General features: G+C 36.4%; 1 protein-coding gene across 4 annotated transcripts in view; it reads right to left on the bottom strand.

Moving 5' to 3' along the window:
- The window catches only part of LOC121729012 (MOB kinase activator-like 2), a 64,118-nt gene extending 54,016 nt beyond the window's left edge, over positions 1-10,102 (bottom strand). Inside the window, exon 1 of one of the 4 annotated variants that reach the window (XM_042117392.1) lies at positions 9,669-10,102. Coding sequence is in view for 3 of the 4 variants with exons in the window: in XM_042117395.1 (XP_041973329.1) it covers positions 4,264-4,463 (200 nt within the window). In the remaining variant the exon portion in view is untranslated. Of the gene's footprint in view, positions 1-4,263; positions 4,551-9,668 lie in introns of those variants that run through there. The other 3 variants (XM_042117394.1, XM_042117395.1, XM_042117388.1) reach the window with 3 other exon arrangements.
- Positions 10,103-14,732: the final 4,630 nt, after the last annotated feature.

Genomic DNA, 14,732 nt, shown 5'->3' with positions numbered 1-14,732 from the left:
TGTCCCATGATTATGAGCCTATTATGACCCTGTTATTGGTACTTTTCATAGTCTTTTAAATCGAGACTCGAGTTTGTCAAGCGATAATTTAAAAAATCTATCTATACTTAATATTATAAACCTGAAGAGTATGTTTGCTTGAACGCGCTAATATCAGGAATTACAGGTCTGATTTAAAAACTTATTTCAGTGTTAGATAGCTCATTTATCGAGTAAGGCTATATTATATTATCATGCTAAGACTGATACGACCGAATAAACTCAGGAAAATGTGGGAAAAACGGGGGAAATATTAGAAAGGGTTTACCTCACGAACTACTGGAGCAATTTTTATGGAAATATTTGGCACAGATATAGACTAGACCACGTGAAGGGAGTATAGCTATTTTTTATGCGAAAATGTACGGTTTCTGTAAAATTCCTAATTTACGCGTGCGAAGCCGCGCGGGACATCTAGTATAATAATAATAATAATAGCTCCCACACCGCTTTCGGTGACGGTGGCCGGTTTTCATTGAAACCAAACTAGCTACGCAGGAGTAATTTAATAGTGCCCAAGTGTGTGCGCAGTACACAAGAGCACTCTCTATTCCTTTACCTCATAACCCAGTGGGACGGACGACCGACACGACTGGCGACTTGGCGAGATCAGGCGCAGGACCGACTTTTTACATGCCCATCCGACGCATGGATCATCTTACTTGTCAGAAAATCAGGTGATCAGCCTGCATTTGCAGTTTGGATAGGACATATCCAAACTTGGAAATAACATGTTTCCAACGCGGGAATCGAACCCACGACCTCCGAGTCAAGAGCCGCGCTCTATACCACTAGACCACGGAGGCGTTAATTATTAACGCGTTATGGACCTAATGCAGTATCTGTGAAAGTAGCGCGGTTTAATCGTTTTCAATCCGGAAATTTTGTTATCAAAGATGCATGTCACTCTGGTCGCCCTGTTGCCATGCCATGCCCTGATGCCATTTTTGAAAAAGTGGAGCAAGATATTAGTAGTTACGATGTAGCTGAAAATTCTATAAAACGACGTAAATCGTAATGAAACCGAACTATTTTTTAAAAAGCTGATGATGAAAAATGGATCACGCACGACAATAACGTGCGAAAAAAGATCGTGGTCAAAGGCCGGTCAGGCTTCACAGACTGTGGCGAAACCCGGGTTAACCCGCAACAAGGTGGTGCTGTGTGTATGGTGGGATTGGAAGGGCATTATTCATTATGAGCTATTACCGCCAGGCAAGACCATCGATTCTGAACTGTACTGCGAACAACTGATGAGATTAAAGCAAGAAGTTGAGAGAAAGCGGCCGGAATTAATCAACAGAAGGGGTGTGGTTTTTCACCATGATAACGCTAGATCTCACACATCTTTAGCCACTCAGCAAAAATTACGGGAGTTTGGCTGGGAGGTGTTAATTCATCCGCCGTATAGTCCTGACCTTGCACCTTCAGATTTCCACCTGTTTCGGTCGCTGCAGAATTCCTCAGGCTGGCAAGGTGTCAGGTTGAAATCACAAGGGGACTGCAAAACCACTTGTCTCAGTTTTTTTATCAGCAGCCCCAAAATTTTTATAGCAATGGGATCATGTCCCTACCAACAAGATGGTAAAAAGTTATCGAACAAAATGGCACCTATATATGTACTTTAGTCAATTGTCAATAAACTTTATAAAAAAACCCTTTTGAATTTTTATATAAAATGCGAAGAAACTTTTTCCCCAACCTAATAATAAATGTATACCTAAGATTAAAGTAACGTCGCGTCGCTTTTCAGTGCCTGAAATCTTAAAGATAAGCCGGCTTATTGGTTCCGATCCCCGGATATTAGTTCCATGCGGTTCCTGGCCTCGAATAATTTATAATACATATAAATGTACTATTAAAGACACATAAAAAGTGAATAAAACAAGACGGATCATGAAGTAATATCTGATAACATTGGAGCGACAAAATAGAAATTTAAAACAGTGATGGGAAGCATCATAAACCGGTTTCGCATCGGACTCTAGTCTCTCTAGTCTCTATACTGAATATTATGTTATTATTGAGGAAGCTGCTTAATGCAGTAGCAAAATGGCAAAATATATTAAATTAGTTACAAGGACAAAACAAGAGTGATGAAGCTAAAGTCAACATCATAACCAATAATTCGAAGTTGCTATGTAAATTGTAGACCGTCATGGAGATAGGAGGCATTGGACTGTCGAGCAGAGTCAACGGTCAACTGAAGCCAATCAGAGCTGCGCCTCCGAAATTTGGCATACAGTAATATTCCGGTCTTATAGGTACATACGGATCATGTTACGACGATACAACTATATGTACAATTCATTTGTTGTTAAAATAAATCCTTCAAATGAACGGCTTGCTAACTATGAATATAATGAAACAAAAATTATTGATACTTCTATTTTATAGAGGTTACACCTTGGTCCTTGTTATTGTAATTTACCATTTACCTAAGATCGTCGCAGAATAAGATTACATCATCACGCTATCGTAATAGATGTGATGATGCAGTCTCTATTAAAGGTTTGGTAAATGAAAAACATGGGCAAAAAATATTGTTTCTGCTTTACAAAATAAACTATTTGGGTCCATGGTGTTAACGATCAAACTCCAACCGGATTTGACATCTCCGCGTATTGCGCGCATGAATAGGATCTGCCGTTACTTTGCGGAAGTCCATTGTAATTTGTACCTCCAACGTTTCACACACTGCGGGAGGACAGAGGATGGAAAGGAGAATAGAGGTGGCAGGCTGTATTCACAAAACAAGAAAAGAATGAGAAAAGGAAAGAGGACATCCTAAAAATTCGATTCTCTCGCGTCTCTTTTGTGCAAGTGCGGTTGGTTGAGTTTGCGACTATACTATGTCAAATCTATCGTCATTCGTCAAAGGTTGATTTGGTTAGCCGCTATACTATATCAAATCTCTCGTCATTGAATGGTTGAAACTTGAGTCAGCCGTTTATCTAAGGCAAGTCTTTCGTCGGTGTGAGGATGGTTGGGTTAGCTGCCGACGTAACCTAAACTGGTGTTAATAAAAATTAGAGACGTAGGTGGATGGTTCATGGTTAGCTGAGCGTATTGTTGTTAAAAAGTGTCTACAGACTAGTTGCAGTAGCCCGTACTCCGTAGTCAAACTAAATATTTACCATGTTTGAGTTATTATTCAGCTTAAGATAGTAATTACCTAGGTTCCTGTACAAAGATTCACTGCAAAATATTTACATAGGTACCAAAAATATGAACGATTACAATATTTATATGCTAAATTGTAATCGTTCATATTTTTTGGTACCTATGCCTGAAAGAGTTACTTTTTTGTATGGGAAAATTCAAGATGCTGGTGTGTTTGCCCATACAAACTTGGTCCACCCTTACGCATACCTTTTCCACATTCCACGTAACTGTCACTGTCTGTCAAGTGACTTTGAATCAGACAAGGAGTGCATGACAGCTTTACATAGATTGCTGTAAGTGTGCACTGTGCAGGCTAGACATAATATAATACCTTGCAGCCTGCAGGTGAAAGTCGTAAGCACTAAATTACTTACAAAAAAGGCTAAAAAACATAAACACTATAATGTGTTATTAACTTAAGAAGTTAACGGTACATAATAAGTACATAATATTATAATAAATTAATGATGCTAATATAAACTAATTTTTAACGACGATGATGGAAAATTTAAACGTGACGTAGGTACGGGTAGCAGTATCTAAAGCGTGATAATAGTAATTTTAGAAACGATTTTTAAACAAGTTAAACGCGAACAATTAAAAAGTAGGCATAATATCTTTTGAACCTCCAGGCTCCACTGAGCATGTAGCTCTACGTTTTGATAGTAATTAATATTTTCACAAAAATATTGCTACAACGAGGAAGAAATGGAGCAGTTATGAGGTTATAGCACGTTATAGTGCATGTGTGTGTGTGTGTGTGAGAGCGCGAGAGCGTGACGTCATGCAGGTGATAACGCACGGCACGGAGCGATAGCGCGATAAGCACGCGCATGAGCCTCAGGAGTTGCGACACACCTCACCACGGTCCACGACTCACCAGCGCACACCACTCCGACCCGTGCCGCCGTGACCTTTATAAAACCATTACGTGTAAAAACTTCATCATCGACACCGAACTGGTTTTTCTACTGTAATAAACGCTCGCGTGCCACAAAACAAACGATTTACGGAAACGGCCCACATAATAAACTTCACAGATATAATGATGACGTGCACCTCGAGCCCCCGGCCAGACGACCACCACACAGTATAGCGAACCTGCAGAAACAGGAGACGGTGTCGTCGATGTCGAGCGGCAGGACGGCGGGCTGCGGCACGCTCTGGTACTTGACGTGCAGCGCGCGGGCACGGGCGCGCGCGCCGCTGCGCCGCAGGATGCCTGCTGGCCAGCGGCGCGGGCCGGGCGCGTCGCTCATGGAGGTGGCGCGCGGCAGGCGGCGCTCGCGGGTGCGCACCGACTGACGACAGCCGCCGCCGCCGCCGCCGCCGCGCACCTCTCTTATCGCTCCGGCCGCACGAGTGGTGTGTGGTGGTTCTAGGCGTTTTAGCGGCGGCCGTTGCTGAATGCTGACTCAGTGTTGGTCAATTATTTCATAGTGAGTTGTGTACTGAGATGGACCAATCAGCCCGGGTCCTATCCAGCGTCTTATACTATCTTCCCGCGCCAGATATGAGATATTCATCCAGATAACAAATAGTCGTAGTGCAGGTCACCGGACGCCGACAGTTCTATAATTTATTTTATCAATTATACGTAATTTTCTTTCTCTTGAAGTTAAACATGATACATAGGGCTGATTTTTAGGGTTCCGTACTCAAAGGGTGAAAACGGGACCCTATTCATGAGACTTAGATGTCTGTCTGTCCGTCTGTCTGTCTCTAGGTTGTATCTCAAGAACCGCTATAGCTAGAGTTCTGAAATTTTCACAGATTGTGTATATCTGTTGCCGCTATAACAACAAATACTAAAAACATAATAAAATTAATATTTAAAGGGGGCTCCCATACAACAAACGTGATTTTTTTGGCCTTTTTGCTCGATATCAATAATGGAAACTGCAGGTAGGTACTTGATATTTTCACAAAGGTCTTAATAATTATTATGTCTACTTCAATATTTAAGAATAACATTAAAATAAAATAATAAAATAAGGGAGGCTCTCATACAAAAACACAATTTTTGGTATAGGCTCTATAACAGTACGGAACCCTTCGTATGCGAGTCCGACTCGCACTTGGCCGATTTTTCAATCGTCAGATCAGTACTTGTGGTCTGTGGAGGATGTACAGTTTAAAGAATGTTATTTGGACATTTTTTCTTCTTCATAAAATCTATAATTTCAACTTATTGTTTCTAATAATATTTCGATCCTATAATGTTATGCAATATTATAGCATTTTTTATCAACAAATTGGCTTTATTTATTTTTTCTCTCTTTTACAGTTGCAAAATGGGCAGCCATTTAATTTTTTACTTGGGCTCTTATACTATATACTAATGATAGCTACTAATTAGACCTGAAATACTTCTCATGTATATATCCTATGAACATAAAAATTAAAAAAAGGGTAGCATTCGATAGCTAAACATTGTGTACTACTACAATAATATACAATACATGTAAACTGTAAATTCTAATGCACTACAATTAAACAGACTTTAATTTTAGTTTTTGTGAAATTTACATAAATCATTATAAGTAAGTACTTACTTATAATATTCCTATATATACCTACATAGTTAAAAACAAAATGTTATATAATATTATAAGTATAATATTTTGTAGTTTATTATGCAACATAATATTGTCTAAACATGGAACAATACAAAATAATAAATGAATACATTTTTACTGTAACTACAGTACTTTGTAAGATTTGAGGAGTTGATAAGGTAGCATTGAACCATGTAAAGAGAAATTAATGTTTAAAATTTTAATCAACTAGTATATTAAAAATTGGATCAAGAGTATAAAGTATTAAAATTATTAGCTTTTGATAGTTTTAATTAAGTCAGTTTGTTTATGTAGATTGCAAATATCATATTTTAACCTTGCTTTTAAATAATAACATTATTTTTTATAAGACTGGGTTGCACCAACTAACTTTGACTTTAACTATAACCGGAAAAATTTACAGATGTCGTATGAGAATATGGCAACCCAACCTTAGAAATTGTTTTTTTAAATAATTTCTACAATTTAAGTCACCTGTAAGTTGTAACCCAGGGATGCCCAGGGTCATCTAATATAATATGAATGTTATGTTACATATACTTACTAAAAATTCCTTTGATGTTAATTGCAACATGCATGACAGGAAAAGTGCCCTTTAAGATAAGTATTTAAAAAGAAATATTATTGATCTGCCTTGCACTTTGCATTAAAATATCCTGACTTTTGGAGGTTCAACCTTAATTATTTATTTTATATATAAAATTCTCGTGTTACAATGTTAGGCCCCGTACTCCTCCGAACCGGCTTTCCTGTTTTTAACCAAATTTTATATGCATATTCAGTGGGTCTGAGAATCGGCTACTGGGTACTTATTATATTGATAAGTGCATTTGTTGAATAAATAATAGTTAATTATTACAACTCCAGACTGACAGCGACCATTGTTTGTGCCATGGGATAGCGATGGACGTTGCCATGGTGACATACTTTTTTTAGTCACTTCAATAAAATAATATCCCACCAAAACATTAAATGTAAAAAGGAGCCAAGCAAAATATTGCATGGCCATGCAATAAATCTATCGTAAAAAGTTTTCAGATCACATTCAAGCCAAGCCTTCAAGTTATTTTGTAATTTAAATCAACATTCAGTGAATAATAAGTTGAAGGCTTGGCTTGAATGTGATCTGAAAACTTTTTACGATAGATATATTGCATGGCTATGCAATATTTTGCTTGGCTCCTTTTTACATTTAATGTTTTGGTGGGATATTATTTTATTGAAGTGACTAAAAAAAAGTATGTCACCATGGCAACGTCCATCGCTATCCCATGGCACAAACAATGGTCGCTGTCAGTCTCAAGTTGTAATAATTAACTAAGTATTATTTATTCAACAAATGCACTTTTGCCATTGTAAATAAGATTGAAAGGAAATTTAAAACATACTGCAGAGGTCAATTGGCCGCCGATGATGACGTCAGAGCGAAACTAAAAATTTATTAAGAAAAAACTAGCCAATGAATTTCAAAATCATTTAATTTGTATTCTTAAAATACCCTATTTTAACGAAAAAAAATATAAAAAGTACATGTGATTTTTTTTGGACAATGCCCATAGCTAGATATTTTAATTTCACAACTTAAACAATCGAAAGAATCGAAAAATTTAATTGAACATGGTACCACCTCTTATAGAAATACGTATGAGCAAGCGATAGCGCGATCTAGGCGACTCTTGGCGCCATCTGTAATGAATTTTTGGAACTCTTAGACGTGGGAGAGCCATGCTTCGGCACGAATGGGCCGGCTCGACCGGAGAAATACCACGTTCTCACAGAAAACCGGCGTGAAATAGCGCTTGCGCTGTGTTTCGCCGAGTGAGTTTACCAGAGGCCCGATCCCCTACCCTTGCCTATTCCCTTCCCTACCCTCCCCTATTACCCTATTCCCTCTTAAAAGGCCGGCAACGCACTTGCAGCTCTTCTGATGCTGCGAGTGTCCATGGGCGACGGAAGTTGCTTTCCATCAGGTGACCCGTTTGCCCGTTTGCTCGTTTTATTTCATAAAAAAAAAAAAAAAAAACTAACTTAATTTGAACTTTACGCATAAATGCCCCCTTACAACCCCTTTTTCCAGTTAAAAAGTAGCCTATGTCTTTTCTCAGGCTTTAGACTAACTTTGTACAAAATTTCATTACAATCGGTTCAGTAGTTTTGGCGTGAAAGCGAGACAGACAGACTTTCGCATTTATAATATTAGTATAAAGGTATAGATTTTTTCAGAGCGAAGTAACCACTCCTCAAATACTGTAGTGCTTGGGACAATATTTTTAATTGTCCGTATGGTTGCCCAAGTGCATACGGCATTCTCGCAACATAGTCGGCCTAGTCCAGAGGAAAGAACTAGTCAATATGTCTGAGACCAACTACGTGCGGGTTTCCTCACGATGTTTTCCTTCACCGTACGAGCATCCGTTTTATGTACTTGAGATCAGAAAATGTCTCATAGGTACATGCCTCCACCTGGGTTCCAACCTGCACCCTCTATAGTCTAAGCGATAAGTTGAGAATGGCGAAATATAGAGATAAGGGTCATAAAAATACGTGCGATATCTCATCAGATTCGGGAAGACGTCTAGAAAAATGTATCGGAAGCGTGTATTAGCACACAAAAAATTGCAAAAGTTATTTATAACTTTTGCAATTTTTTGAAAATAAGCAAATTAGCTTTTGCTTATAAGCAAATTAGGTTGCCAAAAATAAGGTATTACGTTTTTTGTTAAAAACTCCGAAACTATTAACATTTAAGAAGTTTAAAAAAAAGATTCTTAAAGAGGAGGAAATTTCCATAAGAAAACTCCCAACTCCCGGAATTCTATCTCTATTATTTATAATTCTAATTTAACGCTGAAAGTAAGCCTCCGCGCGGCATTTTTAAGTAGCGCGCGCGGCTTCAAAACCGAGCACGTCACACTGATTATTTTTTAAAGGTATTAAATATTAATTTAAAAATTTCAAAAACTTATGGTGTATTCCGTACACTTCAAAGAATTTGCTCCCGTTGGAAATTTAACTTCAAGTTAATTTTTCAACAAATTATACAAATGTTAACTCACGAAATTTTTTCGAACTTCCGTCCTCATTGTACTTTAAATGAAATCTTAAATAATTTTCGTAAAAATTTTTCACTTCGTGGAGCCCTTGATATTAACATACTTAACAAGATCACGCCATAAAAGTTAAAAAAAATTAATACTTTGTTTATAATATTTTTTTAACTTGAACAAAAAACTAGAAATCCAGGTAATATTGTCAAAAAAAAATTCGTTTCATTTATTATCTCGTAATTGTTTTCATATCAATGAAGAACATGTATTAACTTAAAAAAAAAAAAACCGCCATTTGCTAATAAAAAATTTATAAACCAATGGACTATTTCGATACATTTAAAAAAAAAATTCTTACCTTTATTCTCTTGAAAATATTATGATTTTTAGAAACAATTTTTTTTTCTTAATATCTATTTCATTGTTTACTAGCTGTCGCGATGAACTTCGTGTCTAATATGCATATAAATATATAAAATATATATTTTATATATTATGCGTAAACCCAATAGGCCATGGACTCTCTTTTTCCAGAACAAAGATCCATAATTAATGGACTAAGAGAATTTAAACTTTGTTGTTCTTAACAATGATTTGTGAAAGTAAACATAGGAGCTTTCATGACATTATGAATAGTAACAGATAATATAATAGATAGGAACATATATTATGTGCAAGTTGTTATTATTGTGTAAACCATAACAGTGTTTTTGTTTAGCTTACATAAACATTCTGATTTCTGACAGATATTGTAGGTATTCAATATGTAAACCACACTGCTACAGTACATAAGCTATTTGTATAGCCGTTTTTAGTAATGAATGAACTTATCTCTTACCCCATGAACCAGTCGACAGTGTCACGCAGGTACTCCGGTAGTCGCTCCAGCTTGATGGATTATTGCAACTCACTGGGTGAAAGAAACTAAACAAAGTCTATGGCTATCACTAAAACACGGACTGCGATTTAACCGCAAATATTCAACAAATGTCCCATCACCTGTCGTATTTTGAAGTCTACTTTTGAAACTACAGTTATCTTTAAAACTCTGATAAGTAGAGCGTGTCAAATCGTCAAAGATTTGGATTTTTCCTAAGAGCAGCTCTTGCAGAGTTTAACTCGCCATGTTGCGCAATTACACTATAATATTAAATGCGATTAGCGTGATAAGCCGAGCTTTTGTTACATATAATGATTTTTTCTTTAATAATACACGAAAATTAAAAATTACAACAATAAAAGCATTTTCATTTTTGAGAAAATAAGAGCAAATACATTTTCAACAAAAGGAATGACATTTAAAATTATTCATGACAATGGTCAATGACATTTGAAATACCTTTCTTTGAACACAGATTAAGGATACCTATAGGGTTTATGCTCGGGCCACACCACTGACCATAAACTAAATGAGAGCTATTTTTTGTGCCTATTTGAAGCGGAATCAGCTCCCCCATTATGAGGGGTAGAAACTAAATTTAACGTAAAAATGACGTTTGAAAGGTGCCATATTGGCGCTGAGAGCAGTAGCGTGAATATTTGGAGCTAATACTAGTGATGTACAACAGCTGTCTTTTCTATTATCGATGAAATGTTTCGTCGACCACTAGGTCAAAAATATTAATACAAATATGTAGCGTTTGTATTATTCTATTTAACCCTTCAACTGTGGACCACGCTCTAGGAGCTTGATGTCAAAAATGCGCGCATCTGTGGACCGCGCTCCTGGAGCTCGATTATCACCTTTGTGTTTTATTTTAACCACAGTACATCGTAAACTATATCTTTACCGCTCTAACTTGCACAAAGTGTTCTTATAACAAAGACGGGCTATAGTCACTTCTAATGGCTCTAAAACACACTTATGACGATTACTAGAAGTTTCAAACTTGACCTTTGTCTTAAAATCACGCGCGTACTGACAAGTTTTGTTTTTTGTAAAGCTTGTGGGTTGAAAAAAAAATGTATGGAGAAGTGTGTTTTTCTTGTTGATGAATGTTAAATAATGTTTATTTATGTAAATTTAATTAAAATATTTAAAATTATTTTTCATTTTTTTTTATTAAAAGGACAAAAAACTTATTTTTTTTGTAATTCCGATTATAAATTTAAATTAATAAAACTTAACATTGCAAAATTGGATTAATTTATTTTTATTATCTCAGCTTAATTCATACAGATTCCAATGACATAGTTATAATATGCATGGGGGATAAGGAATTTTAGAGTTATCGTCATTTTAACGCGTCACGCGTGAACATCCAGAAGTAGCCCCACAGATGCGCTTTTTTTTTCAATATGGCCGCCACAGCTGAAGGGTTAAAACTAAATTAGCACATAAGAAGTCAAGCCATCGATAAAATAACAAACATTTTAGTAAAAATATAAACGTACCAATCCAAGGACAAACTTTTTAATTTTCTTCACTTTTTTGACGGACTTTAAATTAATTAAAAAAAAAAGCAAATTGGTCGAAAAATTTGACCGATATATCGATATTTTTTTCGCGATATATCGAGACCGATATTGATATTTTTTCAAATATCGATGTATCGATATATCGATATTTTCTTTCAATTTCGACATCCCTTTATTACGACACTTTGACAGTTTATGTACCTCGGAAAACCGGAACATAAAATGGCGGACCGGGCACAGTATTTTGATTTGGTAGAGACCATTATGCCGCGTCCACATATAAAAGTCAATGCCATAAACATGGTACCATAGACATAATATATACTTATTATGTCTATGCATGGTACAAAACACTTGACAATGACTTATGACATTGACATTTCTAAAAAAAAGTGTGAAATGTGAATTTTAGGTTAGACTGGGTTAGACGGTAGACAAAATATTATAATATACTTAATACTAGTAATCTGTGATTCTGTGGGTTAGACTTTGGAGAGAGTTCGTAGATCGTACACGGATTTTTAATCAATATCTTCTCATCATGTTTCGATTACCTCTTGGCGAGAGAGTAGACCCGCTGGAGGAAAAACGTCAAGCAAGAGAAAGCACCATCAATAGTATAATTACATTTTGCGTCATATGCGCAGCAATCAGAGTTGGTAAGAACTGTTTTCACCATTCCAGGTTCCTTTTAAAGTAAAGTAAATTATGACTATTTAAGGTGTTCGTTATTGTCTTACGGCAGTTCCCAATATTTGATCTATCTCTGGTTTTGCCCTACTAGAGATAGGAATAACTCACATTAGACATTAGGGACATATATTTTATGTCAATTGTGAGCTATTCCTATCTCTAGTAGGGCAAAACCAGAGATAGATCAAATATTGGGAACGGCCGTAAGACGACCACCAATCTATCTGAGACGACTACCATCAATCATAGCAGAATAGAGACACAAGAAGAACTGTTATACTTCACTGTCCAGGGACACTATGTAGAATTCTTTTTTTGTACAACTTAAAACTAAACTTCAATTTAAAAAACATAATATAGGAAAACTAATAAAAAAATATTTTTTTTAACTCTTAGTGCCAACCCACACATACCACAACCACACGACATCGCAACGACAAAATGTCGTCGAGCTGTGGTTACGTGTGAATGGTGTCGCTGCAGCATTTTGTGGTTGTGTTGTGGTACCGACTAAATGACGTTGCGATGTGGTTGCGTCATGTGCAAGTCGAACTATTGTAGTTCGACTCGGGCTTTTATAGCGGAAACACGTCTTGCCCACAGTCGTGGATTTCGAAGAGGACACTTTATTGTTGCTATCCTTGCTAATATGTATTATTGATAAGAAGAAGACGACGGCGATGTCAGCGTAATCGTCGAAATAGAATTTATTGGGTACATCCTTTATTGGTAAACAAAAGTCAAAGCCAATTTCGTACTGATTATCTTATACTGCGAAGGTTCAAGATAAAGTTTTTAAAAAAAATTTGAATGAGCACAAACACATTGGACTGCTTGTTAAAGGAACTGAATTGTGATTTACAAAAAAAAAACACGGTCATGAGAAAAAGCATACCCACCCCCAAACCCTTCGTGTGCGAGTCCGACTCGCACTTGGCCGATTATTGGTATTTCTTGTTATAGCGGCATCAAATATACAAAATCTGTGAAAGTTTCAGAAGTCTAGTTATAGCGGTTCTTGAGATACAGCCTGGAGACAGACTGACAGACAGACGGACATCGAAATCTTAGTAATAGGGTCCCGTTTTTACCCCTTGGGTACGGAACCCTAAAAAAACTTAATAATAATATTATTATTATTATATTAAAAAAAAACATTAAATAAAAAATATACGGCAACGAAAAATGCGAGTACCTAACGAAACGCATTCGTGAGTAACGTTTCGTACTAGATGGCGTACCCGTTACGTACGCGTACCAACTACCAACTTTTGCTTTGGAAGAGCGCGGGCGGCGTGTCGTTGCATCGACGCAACGTTGTGGTTGCGACGTGGTTGCGATGTGGTCGGTATTTGACAAGTGGTCGACAACGACTGCAAAATGTGGTATGTGTGAATGGTCCAGTTCATTTACAATTATACGAAATATACGCCCGACCACGTCGTGTGTTTGCCGTGTGGTTGTGGTACGTGTGGGTTGGCACTTATTTATTCCGAAACCGTATCAGGTACGACAATTTACTAAAGAGTATTTCCTATTTATATTTTGTTGTACTGTAAATGACTTTACTTTAAATTACGTCTTGTAAATGACTTTTTTTAAATCGCGAATTTGTAGGTATACCAATTACCAGGCTTCATACTAAAATGTCACAAACTCTCTATGATTATTTTTCTGCAAAGTAAGAGCAAGTCCACACGGCGCGTTGCATCAACGCAGCGCTGACGCATAGCCGGACACACGGGAGCTGCGTCATCGCATGTTGATTTATGTTTATTAATTAATGTTATATTTTTTGTTTTAGCACCAATGATCTTGGAACAAACTGGCTTCTAATAGATGCATGGATTTCACAAGAATGCATTGGTGTTGTGTCAGTAGCTAACATAAGCTGTAATTATAGAAGAGCAATATGTAATTCATCAACCTCTACAGGAGTCACCACAATATTATTTAAATTTTATGATTAATAAATTATAATATGTACCTGAATAGTTTCTTTTATAATTATTTAAAATATATTTTGATGACCACTATGACCATTGAGCCATGTTGGCTGGTGCCTGGTTCTTTATATTATGAATGTTACTATTTATTATTCATGTAACAAGCTTTTCTTATCATGCAAATTGTACAGTATATTGAGGTTATACCTTAATATACATTTCAAGGAGAAATTTATTTTCGTCTTTTATGAGTATTTTTAAAATAAAAGCTTTTTTTCAAAAAGTTTTTTGAATATAATTTATTAAATTATCGATTAATTTTTTTGGTAACATATCATCTTAAAACTCAATTTATTAAATTATCGATTAATTTTTTTGGTAACATATCATCTTAAAACGCATAGATACCCTATGCGTTTTAAGATGATATGTTAAGTAAAAATTTCTGCTTTCGATTTTTCCATCCACACCCTCCTTTTGAGGATTCAATTACTAGGCTAGTTGGTAATCCTATCAGTTTGATGCGAGACGTCCGTTGCGTGCGATACCGACATGTGGACGCCTACCTTTGGGCGCTACGTCACAACTGGGGGCCTACCACCTCTACTAACGCGACACCGTTTGACAGATGAGCATTTATTACTTTACTTTATTAAGCTAGCGATCTTAAAAAAGTATATATTTCACAGCGGATTTAACAATGTTTCCATTTTTACTTTTTTTAGTAAAGTTGTAGTAAACTTTTAAAAAGTGACTAGCGAGTATGGTAATGTTATTAACAAAGTGTTCGGGAGACATGATGGTTTTAGGAAAGGTCAAGGTAGGTCCCTACTCCCTTGCAAGCG

Source organism: Aricia agestis, chromosome 7 (genome assembly GCF_905147365.1).
Source record: "Aricia agestis chromosome 7, ilAriAges1.1, whole genome shotgun sequence".
Taxonomy (NCBI): domain Eukaryota; kingdom Metazoa; phylum Arthropoda; class Insecta; order Lepidoptera; family Lycaenidae; genus Aricia; species Aricia agestis.
Note: the sequence above shows the minus strand (reverse complement) of the source record. Positions and strands in the feature narration are given on the sequence as shown.